The 26026-nt window shown below is 52.2% G+C and overlaps 1 protein-coding gene across 1 annotated transcript; it reads right to left on the bottom strand.

Moving 5' to 3' along the window:
• Window positions 1–919: 919 nt before the first annotated feature.
• TRAP1 (TNF receptor associated protein 1) lies at window positions 920–24255 on the bottom strand. Its single transcript, XM_059484601.1, has 18 exons — window positions 24160–24255; window positions 19621–19788; window positions 18502–18584; window positions 17974–18114; window positions 10994–11065; window positions 10167–10327; window positions 9234–9343; window positions 8985–9058; window positions 7524–7679; window positions 7101–7221; window positions 6921–6990; window positions 6609–6756; window positions 5537–5722; window positions 3796–3934; window positions 3299–3384; window positions 2376–2521; window positions 1971–2043; window positions 920–1700 (listed from the first exon to the last, which is right to left on the bottom strand). Exons 1-18 carry the CDS (start codon window positions 24239–24241, stop codon window positions 1599–1601), a joined length of 2118 nt encoding a protein of 705 aa, XP_059340584.1. The 5' UTR covers window positions 24242–24255; the 3' UTR covers window positions 920–1598.
• Between the last annotated feature and the right edge of the window lie 1771 nt (window positions 24256–26026).

A 26026-nucleotide genomic window follows, 5' to 3' on the forward strand; every position in this document is an offset into this window, starting at 1 on the left:
TTTCCTCTCATCCTGTCCCTGTTCCCTGGGAGCAGAGCCTGACTCCCACCTGGCTGTCCCCTCCTGTCAGGGAGTTGTGCAGAGCCTGAAGTTTCCCCCTGAGCCTCCTTTTCTCCCCAGCTCCCTCAGCTGCTCCTGGTGAGGAGCTCTGTTCTCTGTGAACATACTCCAGCCCCTCAATGTCTTTCTTGTTGGGAGGGGACCAGGACTGCCCCCAGGACTGGAGGTGCCCCAGCAATGCCCATGGGGACAGTCACTGCCCTGGTCCTGCTGGCCACAGTGTTCCTGACAGATGTACCACCAGCTGTAGGATGGAGAAGATGGCTCCTTGATTGTCTCAGCACCCTCTGTCATTATTTTTTTCCTCTTCTGCATCTGAACAAAAATGAAGTGTTAGGTGATATTAATAAAACTTCTCAAATGGTCCCCCAAGCAGCAGGAATTTTTCACTCCTCTGTGCACAGCCAGGCTTCCTGTAGCTTAAAGAGCTGGAGGTTGTCCTGTCCAGCACAGCACCCAAAGAGTTAACCAAGCCCAGTCCCAGCATCTTAATCTGGCAATTTAAAGATAAGCTAAACAAATAGCAGGGCTGCTCAGAGCCCCACTGAGCAGGAGAAAGGATTCTTATAAAGCATTTGCATGGTGTAAAGCAGACACAGAGGGACTCTAGCATGGCATTTCTGTCTGAACAGCCACTGCTGCCTGATTCAAACCAAGGGCTACATCCCATTGTCAGAGACAAAACTAACAAGGTTCACAGCTACAGATTCTCCTGCTTTTCCTCTACACCCTCTTGATTTCACAGCCACCATGTCCAGTGCTTGATGTCCTGAAGAACCAGACAGCATCCAAAGAGAGACAAAGAAACTAACATCAGCTGGAAGACATAAAGACCAACAAAATAGAGAGGAGAGTGAAGTGGGGGGGATGTCTGGAAAATAAGTGTTTATTTATCATAAATACAGATCAGCTAGGTGTGCAGTTTATCCCAGACTCTCCAGAAAGCCACACAGTAGAAAGCTGCCTCCCAGTTACTTCCCTTTTTCCACAAGACCAGGATGAACTCACTTAGCCAGCAGCTCAGTGATCTTTTCTGCCATGGGATTGCACTGCCACGTTCCACCAAGACTGTCTGTGCCTGCCAAAGGCAGCAAGCTGTCTCCATGCCAGCAAACTGCTCCTGCCTGGTCAGACCTGCAGGTTTCTTACCTAATTAATTGATTTTTCCAGTGCTTGTTCAGAGCACAAAGGTGAGCAGGGATTTTGTGGATAGGGGGGTGTATTCACAGACCTAACTGGGGATCTTGCTGCCAACATCTGTTTTGAGAAAGGCTATTTTTAGAAACAGTATGAAATGAGGCTCTTCAGGCTCATGTCAGAAATTTTGGGCACATTATTTAAGCAACAATCTCTGGATTTTGTCCCCACTAAGAGCACTGCACTTTGAACAAGCTGATGATCTGATAATTACAGGTGGCTCCTCCCCGTGCAGGGAGGGCTGGATGTCCCCAGCACTGTCCCTGCCTCTGCCCATGAACCTGTGCTGGACAGTGCCTGAGGCAAGATCAGCACAGAGTTCATCCTTCAGTCCTTGGGGCTCAGTTCTTCTCCAGGATTCTGGTAAGGAGCTCGTTCAGCCGGTTCACCATTGGCCTGGGGTCCTCATTCAGTCCTGCTGCAATCATGGCATTCTCATAAATCTGAAAAAGAGAAGAAAGCACTGAATAAGCACCAAAGCAACCTGCCTGAGGGAGGGAATGTCCCTCCCAGGACCTGCATGCTGAAACCAGGAATGTCTTCTAGGGCACCTGCTAGGAAAACATGGACCACAAGTCCCAGAAATACCCAGGGACCACAGAAGGCTGTGACTCCTGCCCACTGTAATGGTTCACCCTGTTCCCTGCCATGCATGGTCTGCAAGCTGGTTCTGGGAAGGATGGTGCTGCTTCTGGAGAAGGTCTGGCTCTCACCTGGTCAAGCAACATCTGGGCCAGATCAGGCTGACTGTCCTTCAGCTCGCTGAGCTTCTTAATCAGAGAATGCCTGTAACAGAGAGATCAACATTGAAACTTGCTGATTTAGGACACAGTGAGAAATTTATTTCTAGAATGAGCAGCTAAGTCACAGTGGGTCACCAAAGTCAACTTCCTTGTTCCCGTTCTGGGGGCTTCTCTCTTCTCTCCTATCTGTCCCTACAACCCCCATGGTCCCCAGAGGGCTGCACACTGTGTGTGGGGCCAAGCAGCCTCACAGATTAAGGCTCTGTGGCACTGACTGCACTTAATGGGGAGGACTCTGCTAAGTGGCAGCCTTAAACTGCCTCCACGCCTGAGAGGCTGCGGTGCCCCAGGCCTGGTGCTGGTGCTGTCCCTTACCCTGTGTTGATCTCCAGGGTGGGCTGCAGGAGCTGGGCTCGCTCCTCCTGGGTCTTGGCCAGCTGCTGCATGCGCAGGAAGTGGCGGGCAGCGCCCATCTCCAGCACGGTGATCATGGCAGGGTGCGTGTCCAGCCGCGTGGTCACCTGCACGGCACGGCACAACAGCTGTCAGGGCTGCCATGGACAGTGCACCTCCAGAATGGAAAAAGGTCACCCAAGGATTGCAAGATCCTGATCCTGCCTTGCCCCAGATGATAGAGCCTGCAGTAAAACTGGCAGCCCTCAACACAGAGCTACCATTCAAGCAAACACTCTGAAAAGCTTTCACAAATCAAGCAGAAGCGAAGGATGACAAACCCTTGATGTCCTCAACTCAGCACTTCAGCAGAACAATGAGACATTGCAAAATGAGACTTCCAAAGGACTGTTATCAATGTGGAAAGCCTGGACGTGTGGGGAAAGTCTGAGGACTTGGAGTCTCCTCAGCACAGATCCACACCAAGCCTCCTCATGATTCTTTTCCATTCCACAAGAGCTATCTAAACCAGCAGGAAAGATGGGGGCTCAAATGGCCCCACAGTCCACAGGCAGTGGCTGCAGCTGGACCCAAAGCATTCCTTGCCAATACACCTTTCTAGTCCACAAGCAAGAAAAGTCACCAGCCTGCTCTGGTAACCTGAGCATCAATTGCAATGGCTTTGCTCAATACACACTGAGATGTGCCTCTTCTGCTGCCACACTGACCATCCAATGACAAATGCCAGCATTCACACACACAGAGGAGGCACAGAGAAGAATGTCTTCCCACTGGGTCCAAAGAAAAATCTGTGGCAGCAGATCCCCAAACACTGTCATCCTTTTTCCCTAGATCATTACCTCTGTGTATCTCCTGTACTCAGTTACCAGACACAGAATACCCACCTTCACCCCAGTGACTCGGGAGCCTAAGGCATTCCTCATCCAGGCCATCAGATCCTCAGCCTCCTTCTCTGTCAGACGTTCTCCAGCTGCCAGGGAAAGAGGGCACATCTGAGTGTGCATCTATAGTGTGCAATGGACAATGACCTCAGTTTTCACTCTTCCATTTCACACTTTCATTTATCATTTCTCCTGTGGGAGTGGGAGTGCAGCACCACTCAGCACACACCTACATATCCTCATCCCAGACTGTGCCATACCTGGAGAGGGCAGGCTCATCCCTTGCCAGGGGCTACCTGCCTCTGTCTGGGCACCAGATATATGCATGGGGTTGAAATAAAATCATGGCAACTCTACACATGACATTCCATTGAACTTTGATCATGTGAGATGAAACCAATCTGCAAAACCTCTAAGCTGCCTCCCATGAGAATGGGAGGGTGGAAGGCTCTTGTTCAGGAGCTGCAAGAGCAGGGGAGGAAGGTGTCCCCTCACGGTACCTGGGCGGCTCTCCTCAAACTTCTCCTCCTTATAGTGATCAACAACAATGTCTGTCTCCACAGAGATCAGCTTCTTCTTGTCAAACTCCCGGAGGTGCAGGAGTGTCAGCTCATCAAACTGCTCATAGCAGAACAGCACCTGTGCCAACAAAGGGACAGCAACACGTTTGGGGTGTAACAGCATTCTCTCCTTCCCAAGGCAGCTCTCTACCAACCAGCAGGAACATCACACAGGAAACTCACAGGTTCAACCCCACAGTGATTGCCACTCAGGGCCTGACATGAAAGCAAACCCTTGGAGGGATTTGTTACCATGGGTGGCAGGTCCACAGCTGAGCAAGTCCAGGGAAAGTGAGAACCAGCACTGACTCCAGCCCTGAGAGGGCCACCTGCCCACAGAGGACAACTCTAACACAATTCCAGCACTGCACAGCAGCTCCCAGCCTCCTTGCTCTGGGGTCCAGCAAAGGTAGGAAACAGATATAAGAACCAAGTGTCTGTACAAGTACTAAATCACAGAATATGCTGAGTTATAGGGGACCCATCAGGATCATTGTCCCAGCTCTCCCCTGTGCAGCACACCCCAGCAATCCCTGTGTCTGAGAGCATTGTCCAAATGCTTCTTGAACTCAGACAGGCTTGGTGCTGTGAGCACTTCCCTGGGGAGCCTGTCCCAGTGCCTAACATCTCCGGGTGAAAACTCTCCTGATACCAAACCTAAACCTCCCAGCTGAGCTCCAGCCATTCCCTTGGATCATGAGAGTGAAGAGATTGACACCTGCCCCTCTGCTGGCCCTGGTGAGGATGTTGAAAACCACAATGAGGTCTGCCCTCAGTCTCCTTTCCTCCAGCTGAACGGACAAAGTGCCCCCAGCCACTCCTCATATGGCCTCTCCTCCATGCCCTTCACCACTCCCACGGCCCTCCTTTGGATACTCCTAACAGCTGAATGGATTTTTGTTTAATGTTGTGGTTAAGACTGTGTCACAGGTCCCTCCCGGCCTCATGCCACAGAGCAGAGGCAGAGGGGGCCAGGCAAAGGCACTGTGCTGGCAGGGCTCCATCACAGGCCTCAGTGCCCTGCTCAGCCCTGAGGGCCAGCCCTGACCACTGCTGCAGCAGCTCAGGGTGTTTCCCCACCTGTGGCTGTTGGAATTAATACCAATAGAGCCAGATGGAACTGCCTGAGCTCATCTGGCCCTTGCTGCTTGACCAAAGGCAGCAGCTGTGGTGGTTTCACCTCAGAGACACCTTTGGCTAGCTGGATGTTGCAGCTGGGCACTTGGGACAAGTCCAGGCATGCAGGAGCTCAGGTTTACTTCTGGCTGAGAAGCTTAAGGTGATGGTGAAGGAAAGGAGTTGGGTTCTGCTGAAGGGTTTGGATCCAGAGTTTTATTCCAGCCCACAGGCCTCTGAATCCAGCAACAGCCCTAACAGAACCTATGGAACCACGTGGTTGCTGTGTCTTTTAACCCCAGGGAGAGGAGGAGGGAAGGGGTAGGGATCCCACCAACCAGGTATTGGGGGGGGGGAAGTCTCAGGGGACAAATGACACCTAGATGGCCCAATGTCCCCAGGGCTGAGAGGCATCTTTTGAACTCTGCCAATCACTCACGCCCTTCTGGAATGCTGGATTGACAGACAGCACTAAAGGAGTGGTGATTGGCACCTGGGGAAGGACCGGGAAACTGAGGCAAGGTATGACATCACACTGCAACATGTGGCACCACTGCTCACCCACCTCCATGTCCTTCTTCTTCATGGCCTCGAAGTAGGGCGAGTGCTCGGCCAGGTGCCGGTTGGGGGCACACAGGTAGTAGATGTTCCTGCTGCCGGCCTTCATGCGCGAGCCGTAGTCGCTCAGGCTGGTCAGCTGCCCCGCGGGCAGCGCCGATGACTCGAAACGCAGCAGCTTTGCTATGTCCTCCTGCAGAAACGTGCTCTTGTGAGAGCAGGCTCTGGGTCACTGAGCTCTACCCGACCCCTCCCAGCCCCAAGGATTCCTGTGCCTCTGGGCAGCCCTACAAAATGGCTCAGGGCATTCTGAATCCCTCCTTTCTTGCTCCAGATATTAAAGAGGCAGAAAAGTGATCTAGGGAGGACATAGGTCAAGCTCTCCTGGAAATGAGAATTAGGCAACAAAAGAGGAAGGCCCATCTTTATTGCCTGTTGTAGGTGACATTGCACCAGAGAGGGCTTGTGACCATGTTCACAGGGGTCTTAGGATGAGGGAGGAGATGAGGATCTGACTCCATGTTTCAGAAGGCTGATTTATTATTTTATGATATATGTTATATTAAAACTATACTAAAAGAATAGAAGAAAGGATTTAACCAGAAGGCTGGCTAAGAATAGAAAAGGAAGGAATGAATGATAACAAAATCTTGTGTCTCGGACAGAGAGTCTGAGCCAGCTGACTGTGATTGGCCATTAATTAGAAACAACCACATGAGACCAATCACAGATGCACCTGTTGCATTCCACAGCAGCAGATAATCATTGTTGACATTTTGTTCCTGAGGCCTCTCAGCTTCTCAGGAGAAAAAATCCTAAGGAAAGGATTTTTCATAAAATGTGTCTGTGACAAGGGCTGACAACAGCGTGGGTGCAGAGACTCTATGGAGTCTTAAAATAAATTGGAAGCAGCACCAGCCAGAAAGAGTGCAAGTTTAGGCACTAGAGAATCCATAGGTCTTGGCAGACCCAGGAACACAAGTTATGGGCATGCAGGTTCCATGGGAAGTAGCAGTCTCCCTCATCCCAGCTCATGGTAATCTTTCCATCAGCCTTCAGTGTTTCAAGACTCATGGTACCTTGACATCCTGCTCTGCTATCGTGACAATCCCCTCTCTCATGAACATCCCATACTCCTCAAAGAATTTGGCATATTTCTCAGGGTCCTTCTTGCTCTGGTCAATGAAGAACTTGATCAACCTCTTCTGCAAAACATCACGGAGCTTCCTGCAGGAGGAACAAGCCTTTTTAAAGACAGCTGCTAGAGCCAGACAAGACATTTTAGGTGAACATCTCTCTTGTAGTGAGGCTTGTAGTGAGTCCACTGTCCCCTTTCCCTCATGGCTTTACATCTTTTCCTTGTATCTCAGTCCAGAGATACTCTTGCTTACCTGATCAGGGCACTCTCCTGCAGAAGCTCCCTGCTGAGATTCAGGGGTATATCCTCACTGTCCACAACACCTGGAACACAAAGCAACCCTTGAACAAGTGCCAGGCTCAGGAGGGCAGCCCCTGCCTCATCCCTGTGGAAGCCATTGTCCATAATGTGCCACTCCTGGTTGCACACACACCTCTAAGGAAGCGCAGCCACTTGGGCAGGATGTCTGCAGCTTTGGTTTGGATGAGGATTTTGCGGCTGTAGAGGGCAACGCTGGAGCCCATTTCCCTGCTGATGTCAAACATGGATGGCTTCTGCAGGAAAAGAGACAGGAGGTAACACCAGCACTGTGCAGGGTGCCCACATCACACTGTGATCTTCCCTACAATGCTGAAGCCAACAAGAGCTGAAATCTTGGCTCTCTTCCCTAGGGACCCACCCAAGCCATCCCCCCACTCCTCTCATGGCTCAGTATCCCAACTACCCTGCAGCAGCAGCCCACTGCAGAGATACCCCACCCTGCAGCCATGTTTGCCTCCTTTCCCTAGGGATCTCTGCCCTTCTCCCCTCTCAGAGCAGCAGGGCAGAGGTCCCAGTTCCAGGACAGCACACGTACTTGCTCGGGCACGTAGAAGATGCTGCGGATGTTGAGGGGAGCGTCGGTTTTGTAGTGCAGGACGTAGCGGGGTTTGTCGTAGGCCTGCGCTATGAAGCGGTAAAACTCCTCGTGCTGCCACTCTCCGATGTCCTTGGGCTCCAGCATCCACAGGGCCTGTGCAGGGGCAGGGAGAACAGGAGCTAAGGTGTTCTGCTGTATTAGGGAAAGTGCTGCATTCTCAGGGGCTCACTTGTAGCTAACAGTTATCCCAGTTGGACCAGAGAAACCCCAGCTCCATGCTGTGAGCATTCAGCAGCTCAACGAGGAGAAACCCCACCAGGGAACCAACTGTGGCTCTGTTTGCAGTGAACTGATGCTGATGTGTGGAAAAGCACAAAGCCCAGATCCTAGATAAAGAAAAGGCACAAAATGGGAGCATAATGAGACTCAAGCTGTTGCTGTAACCCAAGGGAAAACAGACTTTCTGATAAGAAGATAAAAGTCCAAGACTCTATTAAGGGTATTTCACCCCTTGCTCTACTACTGCTCTTCTCCAGGGAGCCTGTTCTATTGATTGTCAGGCAGAGAGAGCCAACAGCTGTCTAAAGCTATTTCTGGTTTTGTAATTTAAGGGGCACAGCCAGAAAGCCTTTGGAACAGAAACACTATTATGCAGGAATCCAAATAAATAATCAGTGACTAATAACACCAATTACAGAACCTCAGAGAAATTCATGTGGAAAAATGTTTAAATACAGTCTTGAAAGTCTGTGCAGTCAGTGCCACATTCCAGGAAACAAAAAAGCCACACAAATGCTCTCTACCTGCTCTCTTAGGTGAGAAAGCTTTAAACAATCAGAAGAGGACATGCTGGAGGAAAATGATTCATAGATTTCTGTTTTAAAGATAATTAATTTCTCCCAAGTGATGCCTGCAATTGGGCCAAGAACATCTCAGTAAAATGGATCTGGCTGCAGTACAATGTCAGTGGTCAGAAAATGCCAGCATCAAGCTAGGAGCTGGGAATAAATCAGGCTGTGAGCTACTGAAAAAACCCCAACCACTCCCTGTGAGCTGCTGAAAAACCACAACCACTCCCTGGCAGTGGCTATTCCATGTAAAGGACAGAAAGAACTGCAGTGAGAGGTGTCAGCACACCAGCAATATGAGCAATCCCATCAGTACTAACACATCACATGGCTTGAATAGAATAAGCATCACAAAGCACTGAAATAATAATTTAGGACAAGGGAAGATACAGATCTTGCTGATCTCCAAGACTTTTCCACAATAAATGCAAAGAAGCTGTTGCAGCTGGATTGTCTCCTTTTGTTCTAATTAACTGATCACTTTAAGATCTGTGATACCCTGGACAATCCTCCCCTGTTTCCAGGGACAGCTTTGTGCTGTTTCCTGTCTCCAGAGGAGCATTACAGAGGTTCATCTCCATGAGTGCTCTGCCTGTGGCCTCCACCTCACCTGTAATGTGTTAATTCTTCTCCCATTGAGGTACAGGGGGAAGCTGATGAAGTTGCTGTATTTTGTCACTACCTCTGGAATGGAAAGAAGACACAGAAGGGTCACTTTTGTGGAAACAACACAGCAGGAATTCCCTCAGGAACAGCAGGTGAGAGGACGTGCAGAAGAGGAAAAAACCCTGTAAATTCACCTCCCATCTGTGAGCCCCAAGAGACCCCAGGGGTAACAGCATTGCCCTCCACTACTCACCCTTGACTCTGTCTTCATTTGCAAACTCTTTGCAGTCTTCTTTGAGGTGTATGATAATCTTAGTCCCAGCTCTGACCCCAGATGCTTCTGCAATCTCAAACATCCCTGAACTAGGATTAGAAACAAACACTGTGTCAGTTTGTGCCTCAGGTACACTCATGATAGCACAGAGAAACTGTTCAACTGAGAGCACACACAGCACTTCAAGGCTGAGAGGAAAAAGCAAAAAATGCTCCTTGTGCCTCTGAGAAACCCCAAAAACCACCCCAGCCACCCCATGTGACTGTTTTCCCAACAGAGACCCCAGACCCAGGACACACTGCTCTGCAAAGACACCAGCTACTGAAAACCCAAACCAGTCTGGTGTCTCACTTTTCTCAAGAATTTAAAGAATGTAGTAAATTCTTTATTCTGAGGAAATTTTAAGGGGATGCTGCGCTTGTCACCCTCAGAAGCTCCAATTTCAACACGTCCAGCAGCCAACAGCTTTGCCATCACAGATGTTTGCAACTTCAAGCCAAAAGCAAAGGATGAGCACACAGCTGTGCAGGGAGATGTGCCTGCAGCCCCCAGTGCTGCACAAGCTCTGCTCTCTGTGGGTGCCCCAAGCCAAACCTGAGAGGATGATTGGAGCAAAGAGGTTCAGTTGTCCCTGCTGTGTGGCCCCCTGAGCTGATTCCCTGCAGCAGGGATGAACAGGAGAGCCAGGTGCTCTGCCCACAGCATGGCTGCTCTGACAAACCAACCCTGCCCTTGCAGCTCCCACCCTGGCACATTTGGCCCTGCTTTGTTACTGTGTGTAACTAGAGCAGGACCTAAAGCACTCAGCCAGGTCCTGACAGAACACAGAAGCCCTGTCCTTGCAGAGCTGTCAGGCCATGCCTGGTCTGCACACAGCCCCCCCATGCTGCCCACCCCACTCTGTAGCCTCACCCATCAGATGACCAGTGGTGGCCTGGGCTGCCTGGCTCTGCTGACTGTGAGAACACCTCCACTTTATCAGCCACCATGAAGGCTGAATAGAAACCCACTCCAAACTGGCCGATGATTTTACTGCTGGCTTCAGCCTGGCTCTGCAGAGCATCCAGAAAAGCCTGCAGGAACAAAGGAGACACAAATCAGCACACAGTGACTTCAGGCATTGCTGGGGGTTGTGATCAATGCCCAGCTGGGCTCCCCAGGCACTGCAGCCTGGCAGGCCAGCACCCTCACCCCATGCTCTGAGGAAGGTTCCCAAGGAAAAGGGTTTCTCACAGGGACTGCACCTCTGGAGAGGGGGAGCAGTAAAAGGAAAACAAGCGAGAGCTCAGTGAATCGGGAGCAGGAAACCTTAAAATGGTGCCTCCAGAGATGAAATCAAATATCAGGTACACATGTACAACAAACACATGTACAACACCTTGCTGTGGGGACAGAGCTGCTGCTCCCCTGGACAGGGGGCAAATGCCAATGGGTGGGTGCCCCTCTGTAGGGATGGCTGGGCAGGAGGGTGTTTGGAGGGAGGGCAGTGGGTGCAGCAGTGCTACACACAGGGCCCAACAGCACTGCCTGGGCTCCCTGGGCCTCCCACAGCACAGCAGGCACCACTGAGAGCCAGGAGGCTCCACAGGCAGGTTTCACCTCCTAAGAGGGGTGTCATTTCACAGCTGGGCTGAGGGCCAAGGGACAAAACAGAATGAAAAATTACTAGGAGAATAAAAGTGGCTGTACATGGAGAAGAGTTTTCTAAGGGAGGGAGAAGGGTCCTCATCCCAAGTTACCTTTGAGCCTGATCGAGCAATGGTACCAAGGTTAGAAATCAGCTCCTCCTGGGTCATGCCAATCCCTGTGTCCTGAAAAGAAACAGCAATTGCAGCTGAAATACCAGCAGGGAACCATTGCTCCAGCAAACAGCACCCAAGTAACTTCTGCCTCCAGCTCCCACTCTCTCCTTCCCCTCTGAGTAGTAAATCCAACAGCTGTGACTCCATCTGCCCATGGCCAGGAACACAGAGCCCCAGGGGCAGCCACAGCTCCCTGCAAACCACCAGAAAGCTCAGAGACTCTGGCCATTTCTCAAGGAAAGACAAAACCATGCCAGGACAGGCTGGATTCTACATCCCTCCAAAAAGCACAGGATGGCAGTGCAGGAAAGAGATGTGACCCCAGGCATGGCCCCACAGTGCCAGATGTCCTGCACAGAGACACCCTCCATTCCTGAACTGCTCTGAGGGGGAGCTGAGGAGCAGAGAGAAGCAGCTTGTTTGCAACCTGCAGATGTGGAACACTGGGAATCAGCAGCAGAGCAGCAAATCCCTCAACTCTCAGGTAATGCAGCCCCTTCTCTGCAAGCCCTGTGCTCCATGGTGTGAGCATGAAGCTGCCAATGTCCAGCAGACATTACCATGGGAACAGCAGCCAAAATACAAAGCACCAGCTACACTTTGTGATGCTCTGCCCAAGCTCCTTGTCACCCCCAGGTTATTCCAGAACTGCACTGCTGCATGCAGATAAACATCTCCCCTCAGCTCACACATCTCAAGCAGCAGAGCCTGCAGCAGCACCACCCAGACAAGGCTGCAGTAAGTCTCAAACCTGGCTGCAGCTTCAATTTGCATGACAGACCAAGGCAACAAAGGTAGCAGCAAACCCCAGCTAGAGATGGCCACCCTCTCACAAAAAAATGTTTCCCTTTCTGTTGTCCAGTGTGTTTTCAGACTTGCTCCACACACATTTTCCACAGGAGCAAAGGGCAGGCTACTGCCCTCCAGGATACCACTCCCAAGAAAAAAGTGCCATTCCCCCTCCCAAATCCCAGCAGCTTCTCTACCCAACACAAGCATCCCAAGAACCCAGTTACATGTTCTCTGAGCCACTCTCTGAGGTCAAAAGTAGCCAAGTGAGATGTGGTTCTCATTCCCATGAGGGATTCAGCTCTAACCTGTGAGCATGGTTATCACAGCTGACAGCAGCTGGCACATCCAGAGCGGGCTCACACACCCCCAGTGCCTTAGCAGGACTGGGATTTGGTGTGCAGGGTCAGCAACATCAGCTGCAACAGAGCTGGGAGCTGCTAGGTGGCTCAGAGGTGAGGAGCCAGAGTCACCTCTGCCACCCATGGAGCGTTTACTGGGCTTGTTTCCACAAAGTCAGTTAATGGCAGTATGGATTTCTTAATGCGGTGCTTAACTGCACTGAAGGATTGAACTGTTCAGCCTGTGAGGTGCCATGTGGGTAAGACATTTTCCTGCCCCCCACAAGTCAGGGCACAGCAATCCCTTTCCTTTGGTTAAATCCAGTCAGGCCAGTCCTGGCTGAGAATAGGGATGATGCCCAGTACCATCTGAACAGTGAGAGATCAAAAGCCAAGGAAAACAAACAGCGTATGGCAAAATCTCAGGAATCTGACATGGTCCCTTCCCCCAGGGAAGAAAAAGCCAGAAAGAACAGCTTTCAGCATCTGGTTCAGTTTTTCTTCATGCCAGACCCTGAACAGAACTCTGATCCACTTCTATTTATAGCACAGCATGTCATTCCCAAATTCCAGTGTGTTAAAAAAAAAATACATCCTTACCCCATTAATTTATTGGCTATTGAATTCCTAATGCCCTGCCAAACTTACTGCAGAATGCTTAATGACAATTCCTGGAGACTGCTTTGATGAGGGTGAATCTCACGAACAAAGAAAGCAGAGCTCAAACAGCCAGGATGCTGACAGGGAGAGCAAAAAGTGAAGAGCCTGGCAAAGCAGACATTCCCTACTGCAGGAAAACACCTGGGTGGATTAGGATGAAGACACCCACCATCATTAGGATGAAGATTCAAGCCACCCTTGCCATATTCACATTTTCTGCAGCTCTTCTTTGGCTCCCTTCACCACATGGAGCTGCTCAGGGGAATGGGAATAAAGCAGCAGCAGAGGAGAGATGGGAGCTGAGCTCTGCAGAGCAGGAACTCTGCAGTCATGGGAGGCAACTGAACCTGGCCCACACAAGTTCTGGCAGCTCCAGCTCCATGAAATCCAAGGAAGCAGCTGGTGGAATTTCTGCTGCCCTTCTCACACTGCTCTGTGCTGCATCAGCTGCTGCCTGGCTGCTGGGCATCTCCACCAGGAACCACCATGGCATCACCCAACCTTATACCCACCACCAAACTCCTTCTGCCCACCACCATCAGCCTTTGCTCCATCAGCATTACAACTTCCCTTCCCCTGCACACAGTTCTAGCCCTCCCTGCAGCCTGCAAGAAAAGCTTTACCAGGCTGACCACAGGCACAGGAGAGCTATTTGGAACAGCACAAAGCAAATTTTAGCTGGGGCTTCTCAGATTACAAAATGTGAGGGATATGCTCAGAGTTAGTTCCATGTGCCAGGTGTTTCTCTACAGCTGGGAGAGACCAAGACACAGTGTGCTGACCCTTCATTAGCTGAATGTTAATTACAGAAGACCTGCTGCTACCCCTCAGAATCACCACCTCCTCACCTGGGTGAATTTCTCCTCTGGTACTTCTCAGGGTGCACAGTAAAAATCCTCCCCAAACTATCCCTTATAAAAGACAACAAAGAGGCTGCAGACCTTCAGACTATGAAGGGCTGGTGGCCACAAGTGTTGAACTAAACTCAGTAACATTTACCCCAAAAAGACATCAGCCGAACTTTGTTTTTAGCACCTTTTTATGTGTGGAGAGCTCCAAGGTACCTAAGCTGCTGCTGCCCTGCACCTTTGTGCCTTTGTGCCCTTTGTTCCAACCCTGTGGTGGGGGTGCTGGATGTTTGCAGAGACCTGGTGTGTAAGATTAGTTTAGCTTTGCTCATTACCTGAGCCCAATTTAAAGTTTTGCAGAGCTTCCTTACATCTAACAACCCCTTAAGCAGCCATTAACTGCTGCCTCTGCCATGAGTGCACTGCAAGGAATGCTCCCAGTTAGAGCTACCTGGCTGAACTATTGTGTCTTGCACTTTGCTTTGTTGCAGAACAAACACTTGCCACTTTTTTTTCAGTGTAAAACCTCAACAGGACATCAGAAGAACACTGAGTATATTATAAAGACATGCTGCTTTCACCAGCTGATAAGGTAATAAAATCCCAAAATGTCTGATTAGCAAATGTGCCCACTGTTATTTAAATACCTTGATTAAAGACTTCAAATTCACAAGACCAGGACAGCAGCTGCACTAGAGCAACATTCTGGTTTGGGATCATTAAAGCATCTGCAGCAGCAGCAACTAGCAGATGAAAAGCCAGAATAAAACAGATGCCTGTGAACACGAGGTAATCTTGGCCCAGTACATGGAAGGTGTCCAAAGCAGAGAGCCTGAGCTTTCCTTTGCAAAACCACAGGCTCAGCCTCCACCCACCCAGGTCTAAATACCCACTGTCCAGAAAAGTACTGCCTTTCATCCACTTGGAATTTCCCAGTTTTATTCAGGATTTGCGCTGATTCTGCCGTGAAGAGAACTAAAGGATTGTGCACTTCCTTCCTTGGGCCACGGGTTATTTGAGATGTGTTTATATTTCTGGGTCCTGGGCTGATTTGTTAAAGATGATGCAACCACTGGAAGCTGTAGCCCACCCCTGCAATCTGTGGCATGTTTCTGTAGGTTTAATTGCACCTAAGACTTGCTAAAGTACAGCCAGATTTACCCCTCTACCTCCACCTGCTTCCCCAAGCCCAAGTGGCACAGATGCTGCAGTGCAGGTCCCCCTCTGCTGCAGCCTGGTCCCACAGGGGAGGGGGACCCGCTCCCACCTGTCCCCAGCTTTGTGGGACACAAGGGTGCATCTGCACTGACCTGCTACAGCCCAAAGAGCCCAGCCCCTGTTCCAGGCTGTTTGTGAGGCAGGACAGATCTGCTCAGTGACACAGGGAGCTGTTGCAGGGAGGAGTGGTGTTTGCAGTCATTTTAACTCCTCCCAACACAGCAAACTGGTGATTTTGTGGTTTCACAGACACTGATTTTGGATGACAGCACCAGAGAGATGAAAGCCCAACAAAGGGAACGGAGCAGCCCAAGCCCCGGCTGCTCCCCATGCTGGAACAGCAAGCACACTCCCTCCCCCAGCAGAAGCAGCCATCAGCTCTGTAAACATTTCAAACCATTTCCTCTAAACTGTCCTAGCCCTAAATTAAGCCTCAGCAAGGAGCAGGGCTGCAGCCCTGAGCTCACACATCACCACCAGCACAGCAGAACTGCACAGCTCCAACACCACCAAGCGCCTGTCACCTCCCTGTCACCTCATGCAGGTGCTGAAGGTGAGCTCTGTGCCCACAGAGCCTTGGGGTCTGTAAGAGGCTCTCTGTTCCCACCTCAAAGGGTCCAAAATCACATTGCTAAAGCCTCAGCATGTGGAGCTGCAGAGCTCTGCAGAGCTGTTCTCACTGGAAACACACCCCTCACATTTTCAAATGGATTTTCTTAACCACTCTGACCTTGCAGGCTGTGGCTGCTACAGATGGAGCTGTCCTAGAAACATGAGGCAGTTTGCAAAGGGATGGAGGAAATGGTGGAATTTGCTAAACCAACAGGACTTTGGTGAAGGAAGGGAGGTGGTGGAATTCAGTAACACGTCCCTCTTAGCAGCTACCACACTGCAATGCTTAGGTGGAATATTCCTGCATGAGGACATCCACCAGAATTCTGAGTCTTGCTGTGCTTGTGCTGGAATTCAGTCCTGGCAGGGAACAAGGAGAACTGCAGTCACTGAACAGAGCTGAGTGCAGTCCTACACCAGATCTACACAATCCCCAGGAATGTGCCTGTAATGGCCATCACACCTTACAGACCTGCCTTTTCTCAGCCCAGTGAGACACAAAGAGATGCTACAGGGCTTGGAAGAGAAGGGGAGAGATTCAGCAGATCCAGAGGCACAGAGCACCATGAAGATCTGAGAAGGATCCAGGGGTCAGAGTGAGACAATGGGACCTTTCCAGGAATAAAAAAGGGGTGACTGTTTCTACAGGTCATGTATGAGGGACCTGCTGCCTCTTTTTTGGTGGGTCCTGGTAGCTACAGAAAACAAAACAGTGGCAAAGGGAAGATCCATCTCTGCCTCAATCACTGCAGCAAGCTTTCTTTCACCTTTGCATTCCTGAAAGGCAGAGAAATGTTCTGAATGATGCTTGCTCACAGTAATCATTGTATGCAGTTTGCTTCTTCAAGAAGTTATTTATAACCCCCTGAGTGGAGGTAAGGAGCTTTTGGCACTCTGGAGAAGGCAAAGCTATTAAAGAGATTGGAGCAGCGTTGTTCTCACTGCTCCCCACAGCCCAGGACTGCTGCACTTAAAAGCTTCCTAGTTAAGACTCATTTAATGGCATTAGAGAGGCACTGGCAGCCAGGCAGGGAGTTATAAAATCCCAATCCTTAACCCATCTGACTGGGATGGCATCACAGGCACCCTTCAAGGTGGGCAAGCAGCTCTCCAGCCAAACTGCCAAACAAGGGGAGAGCTGCCACAGGGACAGGGCAGGAGAGGGAACAATGTCTTGATGGAGTCAGATGCTTTGTGTCCACTACAACCTCAAAAGGGAAAGATGAAAGGCAGAAATGACCCCCTGCCTAGGGCTAAGTGAGGGCTCCTCAAACAATTGGTGTTAACAGGAGTCAGAAAACTGCAACAGAGTGACAGGAATAGCAAAGCCCCTGCACCATGGTTTGAGAATCTCTGCTTGGTGACTGTGGTGCCCACTGACAAGCACTAACTTCCCCATGGCAACTGCAGCACTTGCTCTGCAGAGGAACAGAAATATAAAATAACTGTGCAGCCTCCAACAGCCCCCTCTGCTTCTGTCCTACATGAAAAATATCAGCCTGTGTGCTCTGTCTGTGCCACATCTCCCCTGGACCTGCCATGGTCCCTCAGGGCTGCCTGCTTCATCCTCCTCCTCCTCTGTTCTCCCAGGAATGTCCACAGCCACACTCATGGCTGACAGCTCCACAAGAAAATGACCAGTTTGCCTTCTTAACACTAGGAACTCTGCCAAGAAAACACCAAAACTGAGGCTCAGCCTCCCACCCTGGACAAGAGCCACCAGCACGATCAAAGTACAGAGAGAAGGCCCAGCCCCACACTGAGGCCCACAGGTGACTGCTCTTACAGACTGTCTCCCTCCCAATCAGCATTTTGTCACCAGCAGGGACAACCAACACCTGGGCACAGGGGAGTGCTGTGCTACTGCCCAAATCTACAGTGCCAACTGTGCCTGAGGGCAGAACCTCAGCAGGAGCTGGGCTCAGCCTGTCCTGCAGCAGGAAGAGAGAGAGACAGACAGGAATGAGAAGTTCTTCTCACTACCCTGGCATTTATTTCCCCTCACCCAGGGGAGAGAGAAGGTCTGCAAGCAAACCATGTAACACCTCAGACTTAAGGAGATGCATGAAAACCTCCCCAAAGGTCAGGAAGAAACCAGATTCACAACTTACCCACTAGTGAGAAACTCACACAACCTGGGAAGTGCACTGGGCAGGGGTAGAGGGAGAAAAGCCACTGCTACTTTCCAACAGGGAAAGAAGGAGAAAAGGGAGAAATGCCACTGGTACTTCCCAACAGGGAAAGAAGGAGCAGCAGATTTTCCTATGGCTACAAATGGGGAGCAGACAGCATTGCTGGCTTCTTATCAAATCCTGAGGTTACACCCTCATGAAGCAGAGCTGAGGACAGAATATTTGGGCAGGCCTGGGGACTGTGCTGCTGCTCAGCTTCCAGTGACTCCTCACAGGATACAGGGCAGTGATGAGAGCAGCAGGGAATGACACCCTACCTGGATGGTGATGGTTCCCTTTGCAGGGTCTGTCTGCAGGTGGATCTCCAGCTCTGGCAAGGCTTTCCCCTCCGCCATCAGGCGGTGCCGCAGCTTCTCCAGCGCGTCGCTGCCGTTGGAGATCAGCTCCCGGATGAACACCTGGGCACAGACACAGCCTGAGCCTGCAGCCTGCCCTGCCCAGCCCTCCCAGACACCTGGGAGATCACTGGCTCCCACAAACTGATCCCAGCTCCCCAAACTGTGCTTCCCCATTATCTGCCAGGAGAACACTTTGTCCAAACTCCATGTGGAGGCTCCTCCATGCAGAGGCTCACGGCTCGGAGTCACTTGGCTATACCTACAAACTTTTTCAAAAAGACATTTTCGAAGTGTCTTAAAAAACATCATTCAAAAAAGCCTGACATGAAAGCTCAGGACTCACTGGGAACTGAACAGTTATTCTCCCAGCTCAACCATTTTGGATGTATCCCTAGACAGAGATGGGGCTCTGCCAATAGGTCTCCCAGCAATTTGAGGGTGTCTTACCTCTTTCTCTGAGTACAGGGAACAGGCAACAATGTCCAGCAGTTTCTTTGTTTCAGCCTGGAACTCATGTTTAGAGGCTGCACCTGGAATAAAGGGAGGGTTGGGGTTGTTCAGCTTGAAGAAAAGAAAGCTCAGGGAGCACCAAGAGCCTGTTCCAGTGCCTAAAGGGCTCCAGGAGAGCTGCAGAGGGACTTTGGACAAGGGCCTGAAGTGACAGGACAAGGGGGAATGGTTTCCACTGCCAGAGGGCAGGGTTAGATGGGATATTGGGAAGAAATTCTTCCCTGTGAAGGTGCTGAGGATGAACCAGCCAAGGCCAGGCTGGATGAACGCATCTGTACTGCCACCCCTGCAGGCAGGGAGCTGTGCCCAGGAAGTGAAACCTCCTCAGAAAAAACTAAAACTACAAAGCATCTGAGCTGAAAGACAATCCTTGGCCTTTTAAAAATAGCAAGAGGCATTAGAGAACTCATTTCTCCCGCAAGAGCCATTGGAAAACTCTGGGAAAACACATCACCTGTGCCATGCCTTGCTGGTGAGGATGTACATCCCCCAGGGATGGGGTGAAGCTGGAGTGTGGGCAGCACATCAACCCCACCAGGGACTTGAGCCTATCTCAAAGGTATCTCCAGAAAACCACAGAGGAAGAGTTCAGATGTTATTTCTGTTCTGGAATAACTCATTGCTCAGCCTGCTTTAGAGCAGCTGTCCCTGAAGCTGTGCAAAGCAATTCATTCTGGCTAAAGGGCTGACACCAGGACTCTCATCACACCTCCATGATGTACAGCAATGACCTGGGCAGGCACAGCTTGCTTCTGGGACAGAAAACTCTTTTCAGCGAATTCCAGTGCCTGTGGAGCCTCCACACACACAGAGCTGACCATCACCTGCCTGGCTGTGCCATGGATGCAGTCCTGATGTCCCAGTTCCTCAGTAAAGGCCATGCTGACCTCCACCCCCAGGGTTTGGGAGGTGATGGTGCCACACAGATGGAAGGAATGTGGTGAGCAGCACCTGCACTTCCTCCAGAGGCAGCAGCACTGCTAAGCAGGGCTCACCTGCCCCACACCTTGACCCAGGAGCCCCCCAAGAGCATCCCCACATTTATGCCAGGCCCACCTTTCACGCTCTCTGTACTGCTGATGATGGTGTGCAGGGGCTCCTCCTCCTTGCTCTCTGCTGTCTGTGTGCTGTACATCCTGACAGCAGCAATGCTGGAGGCAGGAACATGGTGCTGGAGGCTCCAGCAGTGGAGAATTTGTCTTTGCAGACATGCTGCTCCTTTTGCTAAAGACACAAATGAAGATATTTCAATACACATCACAAGTCCAGCACCAACAGGAGCACTCCTCAGAGGTCCCACCTAGGTAATCCCATGAGGGTCTGAACAGCTCCCTCTCCATCCAACTCCCACCATTCCCCTCCAGAATTGCCTTCACTGCATAAAAAGGGCAAGCTGCTACTTTGGCTCTTCTGAATCAAAATTTTATCCAGAAGATGACAATTAGCAGCCTTCCCACTGAATTAACCAGGAAGAGGCAGTCTGCAGCTTTCACTGCTGTTTCCTCTCACATCACTGCCTGTGAAAATATAAATTGGCAATAAATATTTGGCCTTTGACTGTCCAAGCACAGGGATTACACCCCCCAACAAAGCTGGGTCCAGGACAAGCAGCACATGCAGCAGCAGCAAGGCCACCAGTCACAAAATCAGTGGGGAAAATGAGACCAGTGAGGAAATGGCACAACCCCCTTAAGGTCAGGGATTCCCAATTCTCCTCCTTTCATTATGCCCAGGTGAAACCAACAGTTTCCTCTCTGTTGGGGGATGAATCAAACCAAACCTGGTCACAAAAAGACCATTGCAGCACCACAGACCTCTGTCCAAAGCCTGTTCCTTGGAGTGATTCATGAACTGCTGGGAGAATGCCAGAGCAGGATCCCAGAGGGTGCAGACCTGACCCTGCAGGGGAAGGCAGCACCTTGGCCTATGAACACCAATGGATGGTCTGGGAAGCACAGGAGGGGCCAGGACAGCCTGGGCAGAGCCAGGAGAACGTGGATAAGCAGCACAAATGGCTGGAAGCAGTGACAAGCTCAGGTTTTCTTCCAGCTCACTCTGTGCCTGTTGGCTGTTTCATCCAGCAAGGGAAGGAGGCAAACCCTGCACCTGACATTCTCAAGGGGTCCTTTCTTCAGATAACTGGGGACAAAAACAGCCAAAGACTGAACCAAACCCCAACAGTATGGTGAGAGTCCCAAAGCACATCTGTGACCTCCCTGGACACAGGTCCCAAGGCCATCCCCTGCCCTCCAGGCCAGCTGAGGGAGCTCAGTCCCTCCTGAGCCTTCCTCCACCTTGCCACAGCCCTCGAGTGAACTCTGCATTGCAGCCTCTTCACCAACATCCCTCATCCTGTAGCTCAGGCTCACTTCACAAGTGCTCTGCAAACCTCCTGCCCCCCACAGCAGGTCTTACAGTCAGGGTGGTCATCAAGAACAGGCCTTGCTGCTCCACACCATCATGCTGGGCTCTCACCTGCTCCAGAGCAGGTGAACATGAAGCCCTGAGCTTCAACAGCACTTCTGTCTCCTGCACCTCATCCCTAAAAGCTGACAGAGGAGGCTGTCAGTCCTCATTCTTCCTCCTCCTCCTCATAGAAAGCTTTGAATCAAGATCCACTTCTCCAGCCAGAAGCTTGAATGACTCCCCAGTCATTCTGCCCTTAAAGAAAAGAGCCCACAAATAGTTCTAAATGCATCTGAACACCTCCCACACACATTACTGTGCTCTCTGCGTCACAAAGAGCTCTGCTGCATTATCACAGGACACCTTCTGCAACTCCCATTCCTCTGCCTGCATTGCCTGGGAAGGGGCACACAGCCCTGGCTGAGGTGGAGAGCAGAGAGCACTCACTGTCCAGCCCCTCAGCTCCAGAGGGGAAGGGCCTGCAGCTCAGGGTTTATATCTGTTTTATACTCATTTTATGCTGGGTGCTGTAGGATACTGCACTGTACATAAGCACACACAGACACATCTCCCAAACAGCAGAAACAAAAGAGAGAATTTTGCTCACTCTCTGATTCCAGGACCCAAAAAAGACACAGATCAGCAGCAGCTTAAAACCTTAAGTTCATTTCTATCATCAGATGTCCAGGCAGCAAAACCCCAGAGTCCACACAGGTCACCCCCCAGCCCATGAACACCAGCTCTAGAAACTACAGCTGCTTATAATTTTATTTCTGGCTATTTATAATTGTTGATGTATTCACATTTTTTGCCTCCCTACCTCCAAAGCACAATAATAAATCACCAGCCATCAATTCAGAAGTTACTGTCAGATTTGTGCAATGTTTGGTTTTATCATCCTTAATTAGCAGCCTGTCCCCTGGCAGGGAGACACAGCTCATTAAATACAAACTGCAGCACCTTCAGCCCATTTCCCTCTTGAGAGTCCTTGCCTGGAGCAAGGGAGCAGAAAAGGCTCCTGGCTATTCTGGGTTGCTATAAAACCACAATTAGCAGCACACAAGAGCTATTGAGAAGCACCTGCTGAGGTAACAGGGGATGTGCTACTCATAACGAGCCTCAGGAACAAATTCCTAAGCCCAGGTGACAAAGAAGGAATGGCTCTTGCTCCAGATTTGCACTGTGATGTGTTGGGGCAAATCAGGGCTTTTGATAGTGAGTTAATCAAATGTGGAGCTTTAGCACAGCCCACACCCCTTCCTGTTCCCATCACTGCACTGTGAGGGTGGAGAAACCCCCACTGCACCCCAAATTCCACCTCTCTGTGATCCCAAGTGATCCCAGTGTGCCCACGGCCACAGACCTGCCTCACACACTCACAGCAAAGCCCTCAGGGGCTCCTTTCAATCCAGACACCTCAGTGATCCCCCAGGAACACAGCCCAGCCTCTCCTGGAAAAGGCCTGCAGTGAGCAGAGCCCAGCAGCAGGCAGAGATTCATGGTGGGAAACCCTGCACAAAGCAGTTTGTGGCTCAAAACAAAAGAGAAGAATTTGGGTCGGCAGGAGCCCGGGGAAGCTGGTGCAGGAAAAGCTCCAGCAATTAAACACTCCCAGCTCAGATCTCCTCACACAAAAAGGCTCCAGAGCTGGGCACCAGATCCCTGAGAATGTGGGGAAAAGAGAATTCCCTGCCTGACCCACTCACACCAACACAGCTCCCAACAAGCTCTGCACCAGCTCCAGCCTCTGAATTGAAGCAAACACTGCAGCTCTGCCCGGTGAGGGGAGGGAGGGCTGTGCCTGCAGCCAGGACAGCCCAAAGCAGAATCCTACTCCTCCCTCTTATCCCCACCCCACACAGCCTCTGCTCACTGCTTCTCCCCTGAGGGCTGAATGACAGCTTAAGGGATAGAACTCAGCTCTGCTGCAGGGTCTGACCCACCAGGGGCAGCAGCTTTGATTCCAGACATGGATGCTAACAAGGCTCTGGGGATTTCTGTGGAGGAAGAGCTGGATTGCCCAGAAACACCCAAGTGGCACTCTGTGACACAATAAACCTGACAACCCGACCCTGAAAGTGACCCTATTTGTCACACAATTCCCCCTGTCACGTTTTCTCTCCATAACCTGCAGGGAAATCACAGACCACAGCAACAACACGCAGATCTGTCACTTAGGGGCCAACAAGATAAGGGAACACAGCACAGGCTGCTGACAGGCAGGACACTGCTCACCATGCTTTGGCTAATGGCAGCTCACAGGCACATTTCCAGCGCACGAGGGCCTTGACAAGGGAGCACATCTCATAACTGAGGCCTCAGGGTTTGGGTTTTCTTAGCACTAACTCCTGTCAGCTGTCTGAGGTGAAACTCCAAGTGCGCCCCTGGCAAACACAAACCCTTCAGGCTCATCTGGAAAGTCCCCTGGTAGTGACTGACCAAAGAACAGCAACGCTGCTGCTGCCTTCTGCTCTCACACAGGTGCTCCTCTCTCTGCCTTCTGCTCTCACACAGGTGCTCCTCTCTCTGCCTTCTGCTCTCACACAGGTGCTCCTCTCTCTGCCTTCTGCTCTCATGCAGGTACTGGGTTGTACTCCCTGTGTGAACGTGCACCAGGGACATGACACCCGATGTGAATGTGCTGTGCAGCCTGTATGAGCCAGCAGGTACCTCGGGATGTCCTGCACACCTTATAACGGCCAGGAGATGAACTGGGAGTGCTGTACGAACCAGGACATAAACATGGATATATTACACACCCCTTATCGAGCCAGGGCATGAACCTCACGGTGCCACACGACCGGAGCACGCTGTACACCCTGTATGAGGGTGGACATGGCCCTGGAGCCGCTGCTGGCCCTGAGCTCGCTCCGTGCCCCGCACCAGCCCGCGCTATTCCCTGCACAGCCCCAGGAGAACTCGCCCCTCCCCGGGAAGGAGCGCTGGGCGCTCTCGGCTCAGCTCGCCGGGCGCTGTGCGCGCTGCCGGGCCCGCGCCCGTTCCGAGCCGTTCCGAGCAGCCGAGAGCGACCGGGCGCTGCCTGCGGGACGCGGACCCTCCGCACCTCCAGAGGACGCGCAAGGCCGAGCGCAACTCCGGGCAGGCGCGCCCGTCCGGGCCGAGCCATGGAGGTCCGGCCGCCCCCTCAGCGCGGGGCCCGCGCCCCTCACGCCGCCCGTCCCCCCTCACCTGCGGGCGGGCGCAGCCGGGGCGCGGTCCCGGAGCGCCGCAGGGCCGCGAGCAGACACCGCCCGCCCCGCGCCGCCGCCATGCCCGCGCTGCCCTCCCGCCGCGCCACCTGATGACGTCACGGGGCGGGGGCGCGCCCAGTCCCCCGCGCGCGGGCTGCGCTTGACGCGCGCCCGGTGACGTCAGCCTGCCCCTCAGCCCGCGCGCTGCTTCCTTCGGGGAGGGCCCCCCACGGGTCCCCTCACGGCCCGAGCGAGCTCTGCAGGGGCACCGGGGCTCGGTCCCCTCACGGCCCGAGCGAGCTCTGCAGGGGCACCGGGGCTCGGTCCCCTCACGGCCCGAGCGAGCTCTGCAGGGGCACCGGGGTTCGGTCCCCTCACGGCCCGAGCGAGCTCTGCAGGGGCACCGGGGCTCGGTCCCCTCACGGCCCGAGCGAGCTCTTCAGGGGGCACCGGGGCTCGGTCCCCTCACGGCCCGAGCGAGCTCTACAGGGGCACCGGGGTTCGGTCCCCTCACGGCCCGAGCGAGCTCTACAGGGACACCGGGGCTCGGTCCCCTCACGGCTCGGGCTCTGTTCCCTCAGGGCCCTGCCTGGGTCCCCTCACGGGGACGTTTCCAGGGCTCTGCCTAGAGGTCAGACGCCAAGCTCAAGACACCATTGCCAAACCTCTGCTGTTGTGATTGTTCAAATCCCGTTCGTGTTTCTGAGGACTTGTTAGCAAAGGAGTCAGACACAGGTTACAAACGCACCCTGCTCTCCCTGTAGGACACCCCTTGGGGTATCTCACAGTGAGCCCATTCCATGGGACGGCCTGCGGCAGGAGCCCAGCAGTCACAGCCTGCAGAGCTCGGGGTACCGTGGCTCTCTCCCTGTTTCCCCACAGAAGGGGCTGAGGGCCGAGGAGAGGCTGTGCCGGGCTGGGAGCAGCCCTCAGGAAGCCCCTGTGTGCCACACCTTGGCCGGGCACCGTGCTCGACTCTGGACCAATTGTTTATCATCCCATTTTCCCATTTCTCTCAAACTCCTCATCTCCCCGGGCTGTTTTAGCGAACATCATCGAGATCTAAGGGGCCGAGGCAAAGGACAAAGGCTTCAGAAGGGATGTGGGTGAGCAAGGAAATGAACCACTCTGGTGAGAGCCGAATTTGGAACGTGCGTGAGAGCAGAGCCTGGCCTCAATGAACACCACAGCCAAAAATAAAAGAAGGAGCAGGTCTCTTTCAGTGAGCACTAACCACTTCCAGACCGAGGAGCTGTCAGGAGGGAACCGTGCCCACCGAACAGAGGCAGCTTTGTAACTCCAGGCCTTGGGGAGCTCATTGGAAAGCTCCATGTGCAATTCACTCGTGCTTGCAGCTGATCTTTTGGGACCACGCCGAGCCAAGTGTTGTTTTGGAGGTTCATATCTGAAAAACACCCACATGGAGCGGGGTTTGTGGGGCACTCAGCGTTATGGATTAGGTGCGACCAAACTCAGCACGAGCCTTTGCATCACTCCGACACCCTTCCCTGGCTGCACTTCCACCTGGAACCCACTCCAGCCCTTCATCGAGATTCCCTGTGCTGCAGCCAAAACCAAAATGACTTCTGAGCTGGTTACAAACGCTTCCCTCCTCTGGCTGTGCTCACTGCTACCTCCCGCTGACCCCATGCAGAGCAGCGCTGTCAGAGCCCTTGTCCCTGCTGTGAAACACCTGAATCCTCCTCCTGCCTCACTGGGTGTGCTTTCACCATCAGCCATGAACTCTGCTCCTGCAGGGATCGTAGGGGATCTCATACAGATCCTCCCCTTTGTCCAGCCTCATTTCAATTATTCGGGGGTTGGCTCCAACTTACTTCAATCTCTGCCCTGGCATTTTAACTTCC

Source organism: Ammospiza nelsoni, chromosome 17, assembly GCF_027579445.1.
Source record: "Ammospiza nelsoni isolate bAmmNel1 chromosome 17, bAmmNel1.pri, whole genome shotgun sequence".
Classification (NCBI taxonomy): domain Eukaryota; kingdom Metazoa; phylum Chordata; class Aves; order Passeriformes; family Passerellidae; genus Ammospiza; species Ammospiza nelsoni.

Excerpts from the sequence above, each read along its gene's own strand:
- TRAP1 (XM_059484601.1), bottom strand. The coding sequence starts at position 24,241 with ATGGCGGCGGCGCGGGGCGGGCGGTGTCTGCTCGCGGCCCTGCGGCGC. Across the intron at positions 18,585-19,620 it reads CAGTACAGAGAGCGTGAAAG|GTGCAGCCTCTAAACATGAG; the intron begins GTGGGCCTGGCA and ends CCTTTATTCCAG. Across the intron at positions 7,680-8,984 it reads GAAGAATTAACACATTACAG|GCCCTGTGGATGCTGGAGCC; the intron begins GTGAGGTGGAGG and ends GCCCCTGCACAG.